Genomic DNA, 11,245 nt, shown 5'->3' on the forward strand with positions numbered 1-11,245 from the left:
GGGAGGGGAGGCGGAGATCCGGGAGGGCCGAGAGATCAGGGAGGGAGGGAGGGCCAGTTACGCCAGCCAGAGCAGCGGGAGAGGTAGCGCCGGCCTCTTCCGACAGTCCCTCTCCATCACACCCACGCTGCTCAGCTCCCCAGAAACCACAGAGGAGAGCGAGAGGCACAGAGCGGAGTCGGAGCTGCCTGAGAGGAGAGCGAAAAGGTGAAACACCCCCACACCTGGACAAAAAACAACACACAGGAGTGTCTTCTCATCAGGATTCATTTTATTGCCAAATTGACTTTAATTTTGTAGCTTTTGTTTCTTGTTTGTGATGACTGTTATCTGACACTTGTCTTGTGTATCTCATTAGAAGGAACACTTCAGTAGATGAGAGTTATGAGTGGGACTCTGCTGACGTGTGCGTGGACTCAGAGGTCCTGGAGGCCACAAGGTTTGATCAGTCACAGCAGGGTCTACGGAGAGGCCGGGGCGAGCTCAGACATGATCAAGCTGGCGGCCTCCAGGACCGGCGACAGAAAGGTGATCATTTATTCCTCTTCTTTCGATGTGTGTGTTGATGTTGCATGTGTAACCGTGAGTGTGACGCTTGATGTGGTGCTGCATGTGTTCACCCTGTGCCCTTGTGCTGTGATTATTGTGAGCTTGTCCCATGACGTGCCCATCCATGCATTTCCTCTCCCTGATTCCCCCTCCCCAGGCCCGTCTCCCTCAGTCAGCCCGCCAGTTTCCAACCAACCTCGCTGCCAGTACAGCCGCTCCCTGAGCGAGGCGCGTTTCAACGCTCTCCGCCAGGAGTACCAACAGTACAGGCAGGCTCAGGAATCCGTCTGTTCCCGTGAGCCCTGCCGCACCTCTGGCCACGAAACAGACTCTGACACCAACTCCGCACTGCTCTAGCAGCTTAACTCGGTCCGTTACTCAGCCTGCCCTCTCACCTCTCTCCTCTTTTTTTTCCACCTGCCACTGCCCGCCTGCATGCACCCTTTTCTCGCCTGCTTCTGTATCATCCATGTGCAGTGATATTTCTGCATGCCAAACCCTGTGCTGCACAATTTATAGTTAAAATGTTTACCTTTGTCCTTTGAGAACGTTTCTCTGATGCTGCTCTGCTTCCTGTCTTTGTCTCTCACAGGTTTATCTAAGTCAGACACCAAATCAAAGTTTGAATGAAAAGACGACAGCACTGTGGTCCTGGACAATGTCTCACCTCACTCAGAACTCATCCTCTGTGACAGATTCAAGTTAAAGAGACAGTACTACATGCTGTGTGCCATCACATGTGACAGACTGCAACACCTTCATTGTTATCAGGAGACATTTTCTTTTGCTTGCACTTGTTCCATTCTGCTCTGCATAATGAAACTGAGAAGGGATTATTTATTTTTCTAAGTAGCTCATGCAGCTGTATTTTGGGACTTTTCTCTTAAACCTCGACAATCAGGCACACAGGGCCCCTTTGACTAATGAAAAACTGCCCCTTGACAAGTTTACAGTTAAGAGCTGAAACAAAATGCTTTATGAAAGCAGCAGCGTCACATAAAGGAGTTCCCTTTGATAATGAAGGGATGCTAATGACAATTATGTAGGTCTGTGTCCAAGATGGAAACATCTGTAATGTTAGCTGTAGTTTTCAGTCCAGCGGTGCTCGATGCATTTCACCTCCACCTCCCTCTCAATACGACCAAAGTACTTCACTAATAGTACTTAAAGATAACATGATCAGGCGACTCTGAGTTTTGTACTTTGGTACAAATTCTTGGAGCAGTTCATGATGTCTAACTTACTCCAACACAATGTTAACTGTATTTAAAAAAAGAGTTTATTCACCACTGTGGTTCTCCTGCTGATTCCATGAACTTGTTTCCTGCTTTACACGTTTATTCTCTCACAACATCGTTCCCATGTTGAGACTTTATGAGTGGAATCACTTCAGATAGCCTCCCATTATTTGTTCAAAATGTACAAATGTTTATATGTACCTAAATGTGACCCTGCTGTTGTATTGTATATTCCACTTCATGATGTCATCATATGAGAAAATGCTACTTTCCTCCTGAATCAGTCTCACCTCTGTGACGACAGAAACACTTGATAAGAAACACAGGGAAAATGATCTTTGCCTTATTTTTGTTCATGCAAGAAGAACGCACTGTTTGATCGATGGAAGAGTTTAGCTGAGGAGCTAATATCAAATAAAACTGATCAGAGGAATAAAAAATAAAACCGCTCACATTATGAGTATTTCTGTATATTTATTAACGTGAGTTATGATATGCAACAATGTTTACAATCACATCCCTGATGTGAAGGCGACACTGTGAATATTTCATTGACTTCTGTTCTGAATTTTGTGCCCATTAGCCTCCACTTTTTAGGTTTTGTTTTTTTTTTACTAAAAATGACAGAAGCTGTTTTTTAACATCACCTGAAGAAGAGTTTCACTTTGGGAAGGTTCAACATTTGTACTGTATTCACTTAAATAACCCAGATGAAAATATTCAAAAGGAGCGAGTTTGCATTTCTGATGATGGTTTTGGAAGTTTTGTACAAACTGGAAATTTTTATATCTTGGTTGTTTTTGTCATTTTTATATGTTTGTAATGAATAAATTGTTTTATTCTGAATAAGAGAATGCATAGATTTTTTTTTCTCTTTTTTTTTGCTTTGAGAAAAAGTTTACTTAAAGAGCATCTCAACCATATTTGCAAATCTAATTCTGTTGACCCGTCCTTTCCCTTTGTCTACTTAGCCCACTTTCACTTTTCCCTTTGCATGCAGTCACCTTCCTCCCTCATCCCTCCCTCTGCCAGCACAGCAACCTACTGTGTATTAACCAAATTAACAACTAGCCTTAAGAGGAATTCTTCCTTTTTGTCCTGCCAATCTAGTGTTCTGCAACAAGTCCTAAAACACCAGCTATATTTTTATTCACCATCGTTTTTTTAAATGCCAAAGTTGCTAATTAGCCAATAATAATAAAGAAGTTAATTTTAATATTTTTCATATAGAAATTTTTTATCTGTTGACTTGAACCTGTTGAAAGCATAATCTTCTCTAATTAAAATCCTTTTTTTATTTTCATATATATTTATGGCCAAAAATATATATGATGTAGTTTAATAATCAACTTCAAATGTCATAGTCTTGACAGTAATGTTAATGAATAGTATGTAGCTACCTTGTGTTTAGCATCCATTAGGAAATTAAAACTCACCTGGCAGAAAACTTAAGTGCTAGTAGTGCTTTTCAGAACATGGGGTTGTGGTGCACGTCTGCCCCTTGTGGTCGAAATTCGGATTGCAACAATAAGCGTTTAAAAAAATGATCATGATTATACATTATAACAGTTAGTTCCGACTAGGTAATCTGACTGAACAAGAGGCATTTCATGAGTGCTGATAGAGAGCACAACCTTGGACTTTTCGCTCCGTGTATCACTCCGCCAAGTGTTCTGAATACTGTTAATTAACATTACAGCAGACCATGTGATAGAGCCATTTTTTGTGTCTGTGTTGTAGCGTGTTGTCCCTGGTCGCCACAGTAGGTGGCGCATATAGACAATGGCTCATGTAAGACATAATTAGAAGAAGAGTTGATTACTCGACAGGTGTGCTGCTTACCGGGATAGGCACAGTTTTCGACCGCCGTTTAGTGGCCTAACTCTGAGCCTTTTGTTGTTTGCATACAAGTAATTAACAATATAAGTGTGTGTAGGGTAATGAAAGTGTATAATTTTAACGGGATTGTTGCAGCGTAAAATAAATACGTTTGAGCACGACTCGACGTTTGGGTTCATCTCATTGGAAACGCCACAGACGACGCGTCAACTAGAATTTCCCGGTAACAGCCCCCTAGTGGCTTAGGTCTTTTGTGTTGTCGAAAGATCAAGTCCCTACACCATGTATGTCAACATTAATCAAGCTGGTACCTCTGAGTCACACAGCAGACTCCTATTTCACTGATTGATGATAAATGAAATCAAACAGATAAATATACATCATACAAAGCAGCTGATCTGGGGTAACCTGTAGACGCAGAGTGCAGGAGGATGTTTGGGTTGCTTGGCAACAAAAGTCAAGTTTCAGCTAAGTTGTGGAGCTACTTGAGTTGGTGAAGCAAAAAGTGATCTGTTGTTGACTGTTACTGTTTACTACTATTTGCCGCTTGTTTAACTGTTGCATAAAAGCAATATTACACTTGAGGTCGTAATGTTGTACTGAATATCATCATGGCTGTTGTTATCTACGGCCTTGTGTCTACAACCGAATCACAGCCATGATGATATTCAGTACATGACTCCCTCTCATGTCATAATGCTTAAAATTCACCTGTTTTCAAAGAAGAAAAAAGTAAAAATCATTTTTGTTTTTTACACATAAACAGTTAACTAAGAGAAATTATTTAATGGAAACTTTTTTCCACTTGTTCCAAAGCCTTAAACACCAAAGAATTTTTTTTTCCCTTAGGGCTTCCATATATTTATCAAATGTCAGGAATCACTAAAATATTAAAACTCATCATGTGTGGATCATCAGCGTCTGTATAAAATCAGTTAAAATTCAGTTGTTAGTCCGGATTAAAGTGGTCATCGGACGGACCACCAGGGCCTCCCATGGAGTCACGCCTCTAGCTTGTCTCTATTACGCGCCATGTTTAAACTCACCTGTAATTCAAGACATTGAGTCATACCTCTGGAGAAAGAGGAGTCACAGGTGTCTTTTCATGGCACTCAGCAGGTGAAACTAGCACTGCACAACACTGACAAAATTCCCATACTAACAGTGCTTATTTGAAGGCTATGGGGACATGATATTTAGAGTTTCAGTCAGTGATTTAAACATCATATATTATACATATGTTTTTTCATGATGATGATGATGAAAATAATGTTTCCCTACATTAACCAGCAACACACAGGACAATCATTTCATGCTTTTACTAATTTTTTATTTTTTATTTTTTAATTTTCTTGGTTATTTTCCATGTAAGACGGTAAAAGGTACCAGAACAGAGGTGAATGCATGAACATCGACACCCTCTATTTCATCTTCAGACATCACTTGGTGGACATGCGCATGACGTGTTTGACCATGTTTCCAATGCCATCAAAAATATAGTGATAGTGATACTCTGTGTCCCACATGAAGGATGGGGTGCTGATCACTTTGTTCTTCTCGTCCACATAGGCTTCGTAAGAGAAAAGGTTAAGGCCAAAGCAGGAGTGAATTCACGACAAAAAGTGAACATAAATCTGTGTAACTTAATTAAAACATATTACATATACTATTATATACTGGAGGAATAAAGAGAGCACTGAAAGGATATGTATGGCTCACGGACTTGGTGGCGAGCGCCCATGCTCTTCACAGCCTGCACCATGTTTGTGTGAGGCCAGTTACCCCAGCGGGTGTTTTCGTCCCGCTCGTAGCCCATGGTCACCTCGATGCTGGGCAGCACGCGGCAGGCCAGCACAGGGGCCATGCTGGCCAGTCTGAAACAGGAGCACACAATCAGGAGACAGTCAGTTCTGGAACAAGAATGGTGTCGGATAAAATCCCTTACCAGTACCAGATATGAGAGAGTTAAATCCTGAAAATGAAGGCTCTCTCAGCCTTAAGCACTGTGACAGATGGGTGAAGCTCGGTTGGAGTCTTCTCAGTGTGTAAAGCTACTCTTATGAGGCAAGATTTAAGATTGTCTGCTGTGTGTTATCACTATTCTCCCACTAGTTTAAGTACTGAATAATTCGCAGCAGTTTAGGACAAACAACATCCCCGTATTCTGACCAAAACATACTCTGATACGCTGAAGCTTGAAACAGGTTACACACATTTGCAAGAGACATTTTGTCAAGTTTTAGTGGATCCTACAATATTAAACTTAATTTTCAGTGAAGAAGCCAGAAGATACCCACTAAATTTACCTGGTACTTGGACCTAGAGTTTCTATTTAACAAAACTTCAATGAAACTGTAGTTCCCCGACTGTCCACTTGAGGCTGTCTCCAAAAAGGAGTCAATCCCCATTAGGACACATTAAAATGCCCAACTTTACCACAGAAATAAACATGTTTACAGCCTCGTATAAAAAAACATTTGTGGTCTCTTTTGCTTATTTTGCCTTTTTTGTTAAATGGACAGTGAATATATTTTTATGTAACTCACCTGTAAGAATTATATTGAGGTTGAAAGTGAAGTTTAATTAGCGGCGTGTCAAGTGGGTGCCACTGGCTGTCACCTCAACATGAGCCCTGAACTGGAACCATGTTTATGGTGTTTGGTTTCTTCTACTTACAAGCTGTCCAAGAGAGATGATATAGTAATTAATATGTTTGGTAATATTGATTAATATATTAACATTCATTAGCAGGTATCACTCTCTGCCCTTATTATAGCTGGAATGTTAGCTTATTCAATAATTCTCATACATTGATTTATTTGTCAGGACTTGCATGGTAATTGTTGTTGGCTTTTCTACACAGAGATGACGGCAGGCTGTACTGATGAGCAGACTGGTTTGTGTGGGAGTAAGCTGCAAGTTCGCTACGTTTTACAGACTCTCTTGGCTACTGTAGTGTAATATATAAATTATTCCGTCCCGTAAATACCACAAAAAATCTTAATCTGTGGGACACACTGTCATTAGCTATCTAATCAGCCAGCTAAGAATTTGGTTTGTATAAAGAATGTACAGCTAACCCCTCCCTCCTCTCCGGCTCCACCCTCTCTTCCAAATATGGTCACTTCTGGCTCCAACATGAGGACAGCTCCAATGCCGAACTTGGGACCTCCGAACAGCAGTCAACTAACAATGTTTGGCTTTAAGGTGGCTTGGTTCACTTCTTACATAAAGTCTATGAAGATAATTTACATATGACTCTTGGTGACCTCATACTATCTCCTGCAGAGCTCCGGTCAAGTGGAACCTGAACAGAGGTCTAATCAGACAAAGTGAAAACACCCTTACAGGGTCGCTGTGCCTGTAAAGAAATACCAGTTCAATTAAAGCCTGTATGTAGTATTTATTTAAACTATCACACATAACAGATACACATAAGGAAATGCTGAGGGTTTTGCTATGCAGATTAAATATCTGTGTGTTTTTGCATAGCAGACATTCTGAAACACAGCTGTTATTATCATTAAGCAAGAACAATCCCATGATGCTGAGACTAAAACAGCTGAGAGGAGTTTAGCCGTCATGAGTCTTGTACACTGTAACGCTTATAAAAGGAATTAACCGAGACTTACAGGCAGCTATTAATGCACCAGTTTGAATAGCACAAGGCTAAAGAGATAGGCTGCTGTGCATGAAAAGTGATAGAATGGATAGGATAGATGATAGGACATATTATCAGTGGTCATCTGTATTTTCCACATTTTCTACAAATATAGGTAGTAAGGCTGCTCATTAAAAGGCACTGTACTACAGCTTGCTGGTCCAAAGTGCTGCATCTCGTATACTGACAAGACCTCGGAAAAGAAACCATATCTCTTGTATGATAGCTTCTTTGCACTGGCGCCTTATAACCTAGAATAGAAATGAAAATTCTTCTTCTAAACTACAAAGCTTTAATGGTCAGGCACCACCATATCTTAAAGAGGTCATGGGGCCCTTTGACCCCTCTAGAACATTGCGCTCCCAGGGTACCATTAGTCTCTAAGAGTAGTATGGCAGGTAGAGCCTTCAGTTATCCGGCCCCCCTCCTCTGGAATCATCTACCAGTCAGGCAGGAGGCAGACACCGTCTCTACTTTTAGGAGTAGGCTGAAATCTTCCTTTCTTATGAAGCTTACAGACAGGGCTGGCTCAGGCTTGGACCAGCCCATGGTTATGCTGCTAGAGGCTTAGACTCGACACACCCAGCTTCTGACTCCTCCTCGTCCCTCTATATTTATGCAGTCGTGTTATCTGTATGCACCATGTTACTCTCCGCATGTCTATTAGATCATATCATTAGTGGAATTTTTACTATAAGTTTGTTTATCTGTTGTTATTTTTGTTGCTGTTTGGGCATCTCCCTGTCTGTTTGTCTGTCTCTGTCCATTTCTCTCTCTTCTGTGGTTTCTGTTAATAATAAAACAAAGAGTACGGTCGAGAAAGTGTCATGAGATAACCTCTGTTTTTATGTATAAATACAATAGGTAGTTGGATGAATTGAAAACCACTTCTGACTTCAGTTGGCATCTTGAGTAATCAAAGGTCTGCTGAGGTCAAAATTCAGTTCGGACTGATAATGAGGAACAGTTTTAATTGCCAGTACCTCGCAGGCACCGAATGTCTCCCAAACCTTGCCTGCATCCTCTATCAGCAAAATGCACCTTTCCACAGCCGCACAATCACACAGAGATATCTGCCTCTAATCCTGTAATCCTGTTGGCCAACATGTCTCAGTGCTGTCGCAAAGCATGTTACAAGTCAACAAAATCAAGTCTGAAGCTTGTCCCCTTTCAACTCCACAAGAGAATACTGCAGGATTCAATTTATATATTGAAAAATAGAAGGTTATATGAAGCAAGTAGAGCCAATCTTAAAGACTTAAACATTTATGGATAACCTTTTATTATCGTATGTATTTATTTTATTTGTTTATTTGTTTTTAGATAATTTTTTTGGCCTTTTATGCCTTTATTTCAGGAGAGTGGATAGAGCCAAAAACAGGGGAAGAGAGAGTGGGGATGACACGCGGCAAAGGGCCGAGGGTGGGAGTTGAAGCCGCATTGAGGACGATAACGTCTGTATGTGGTCGCCGATTTAACCGCTAAGCCAAACTGGCGCCCTTATCATCTTATTTATGTTCACCATTTTATTCTGCTATTTTAATCATACCTCCAGTCTTTTGCCTCATTATGAATTCATGATAGCGTTTCCTCAGTTTCATCAATTCCTGTTTTTATTGGTTCATTTTCCTGATTAAAACAGAAGTAAAACTGAAATTATTGCTGTGAGAGAGAATCTAAATGTATGTTTTATCTACATTGAACATTTTTCCAGACACAGTCCAAGCTCTGATTGAACACAACGTTGTTTTGATGGGGTATGTCTGTGAGTGTGACGAGTCTCTAACAGCAACATGTTAATCACAGTGATTGTGAAACTGACTCTTACGTTGCACAACGCCTTCTTGCAAATTTTTAATGGCCTTTGTTGTCGCCTGGTTAAACCCCCTTTATAGGCTTAGATGCCAATAGGAAAGGATTACACCTGTATTATACAATTAAATTGAAGGTTGACGTCAAAAGTCAACATGCCGGTCAACCCTGTGCTGTAACGGTAACATGCTCCAACTCAAATCTTTAATTCCTGTAACCTTGCATCTCCTGTCATCTCCGAGCTGCCCCGGTGTCTCCACGTCACCCCACCAGTCGACCGGTGCCAACTATAGTAGCCGAGGGATCAGCCACTATTCACCAGATCACATAGTATATGTTACCTGAGCCTTCATCTTGTCCCGCCTGCTTTAATCGATAGGATTTCCCTCGTCTGACCTTCACGTTGCCCGATCAAAGATTTTCTTTACTACACCTGCTCACCTGCTGCGTCTGCTGTGATCAGCCTCTTAAACTGTGCCCCAAATTACTGAGAGAGAGATTTCTCTAACTGTTTATAAAGTGAATACACTTTCTGACAATTGACTGACTGACTAACGCCAAAGTGATTTGTGTTAAAGCTTGTGAGGCTTGTGGAACAACTTCTGTCAGTGTTCGGGTGTATTTTATCCAATCTTGATAACACGGTCTGCTACATTTTTATGGCAATTTTTTAATATAAAAATGTTTTACTGTATTTCTTCATATATAAGCTCAGTATTTCTCGTCTGTTTCCCTTTCCACAGACGCTCCAATGTCCCAATTCGATTACAGGGATCTTTTAAATCGGTTTTGTTTATCTAGGCTAATGTAATCTAATGTAATCTGATTTAAAGTCACAAAATGAATGACTGTCTCTAGTGTTATCCTCCTGTTTTGGATTTAAAATTAATTAATAATTTGTTGTGCAGCCCCAAAAGAAGCAAGTGATTGATCGAGCTTGGTTTGAATAGTAGTCAAAGGATACATACCCAATAGGCTTGCGTGACTTGTGGAATTCTTTAAGGACTCTTTCCACATCCCCGTGCAGCTTGCAGTCTTTGCCATCCTTCACGAAAGAGGATCTAAAGAGAAGAGTTATGCATTAATATTAGTGTTTCATCTCATTCCACTTTGCTTTAAACTACACAACGACTCAAAGGGATTACTCCATGTGCCAATTTTCCTCACAGATTCTTAATGATGCCATGTCCTCCAGGAAAGATTACGGCATCAAAGCTGTTGACATCGAGCTTGGACAGGTCCTGCATTTGCATCATTCCTTGACCGTGACTGAAGCGAGCCGCCTCCATCATCATGTTCCTATGTGACGGCCAGAAATAATCATAAATACTACGCATGGAATAAGTCAAGTCTGGTGTATAAGAGTGTAAATCTAAATTAGTCGCTTGACCTGTCTGTGACCCCCCCTGATCCATCTTAAAGTTCCATCTTAAACAAGCCTACCGGTTCTCGCCAGAGGTGGGCTGCTTTTTCACATGGTCGATCACATGCATCTGCTGCTGGTTTGGAGCAAACATCTGGAAGCGGGCTCCATTGCGGCTCAGGTGGTACATGGTGCTGCAGACGGAGGTGTGAGTTAGTGTCTCTGCATTGTGATGTAGTCGTGCAATGCTGTGAAATTCAGCAGGAGTGATACTCACTAAACTCCCTCGTGGACATCAGTCCCGTCCCACCAGCCACATCCTGAGAAAACCTGCAGCACATTCACAAATCTCAATGACCACACTAATAACTTTTCCCACACATACTGACATGTTTAACTCACCAGTGCAATATTGGTATTTCCCCAGTTGCCATAGTCGCCCTGGTGAACGAAGCAGGCAGGCTGGCGAGAAAGCACAGCCAGTGTTTGTTTTGACAGAATAGTCCTGGATGCAAGCATGATCACGCTTTGATCTGTGGATTTAGGAGGAGTATAAGACTTTACAGTTTAACACGGAACCCGTACAGACGTTTGCCGGTTGTAAATTTGGTCTTCCTGTGGGTGTGTTTTTATATACCTCTAGTGTGGCCAAGTGACGTGACCACCTAAGCTTCACTTCCTGGGAAGAGCCATCACATCCTTGCCTTGGATGGCCTCTTCTCCTCATCGAACACCCCTCCCTCGTAATTCCTTGTCTATTCATCTGATTAACTTAAGTTCCTT

General features: G+C 41.4%; 1 protein-coding gene and 1 long non-coding RNA gene across 2 annotated transcripts; one reads left to right on the forward strand and one right to left on the reverse strand.

Annotated features, from left to right (window-relative positions):
• Window positions 1-73: 73 nt before the first annotated feature.
• On the forward strand, window positions 74-2,575 carry LOC138610301 (uncharacterized). Its single transcript, XR_011309541.1, has 4 exons — window positions 74-207; window positions 359-528; window positions 707-918; window positions 1,142-2,575. It is a non-coding gene; the product is annotated as an uncharacterized lncRNA (long non-coding RNA).
• A 2,487-nt stretch (window positions 2,576-5,062) lies between these two features.
• On the reverse strand, window positions 5,063-10,981 carry gatd3l (glutamine amidotransferase class 1 domain containing 3, like). Its single transcript, XM_069683570.1, has 7 exons — window positions 10,865-10,981; window positions 10,740-10,792; window positions 10,543-10,656; window positions 10,267-10,398; window positions 10,068-10,160; window positions 5,335-5,500; window positions 5,063-5,200 (listed from the first exon to the last, which is right to left on the reverse strand). The coding sequence occupies exons 1-7, from the start codon at window positions 10,979-10,981 to the stop codon at window positions 5,066-5,068; spliced, it is 810 nt and encodes a 269-aa protein (XP_069539671.1). The 3' UTR covers window positions 5,063-5,065.
• Between the last annotated feature and the right edge of the window lie 264 nt (window positions 10,982-11,245).

Source organism: Semicossyphus pulcher, unplaced genomic scaffold, assembly GCF_022749685.1.
Source record: "Semicossyphus pulcher isolate SPU_LCO1_2020_fin unplaced genomic scaffold, fSemPul1.0.p SCAF_6, whole genome shotgun sequence".
Classification (NCBI taxonomy): domain Eukaryota; kingdom Metazoa; phylum Chordata; class Actinopteri; order Labriformes; family Labridae; genus Semicossyphus; species Semicossyphus pulcher.

Coding starts and splice junctions, on each gene's coding strand:
- gatd3l (XM_069683570.1), bottom strand. CDS start 10,981: ATGCTTGCATCCAGGACTATTCTGTCAAAACAAACACTGGCTGTGCTT. Junction 10,657..10,739: donor GATGTCCACGAGGGAGTTTA/GTGAGTATCACT, acceptor CTCCGTCTGCAG/CACCATGTACCACCTGAGCC. Junction 10,399..10,542: donor CCCACCTCTGGCGAGAACCG/GTAGGCTTGTTT, acceptor GCCGTCACATAG/GAACATGATGATGGAGGCGG.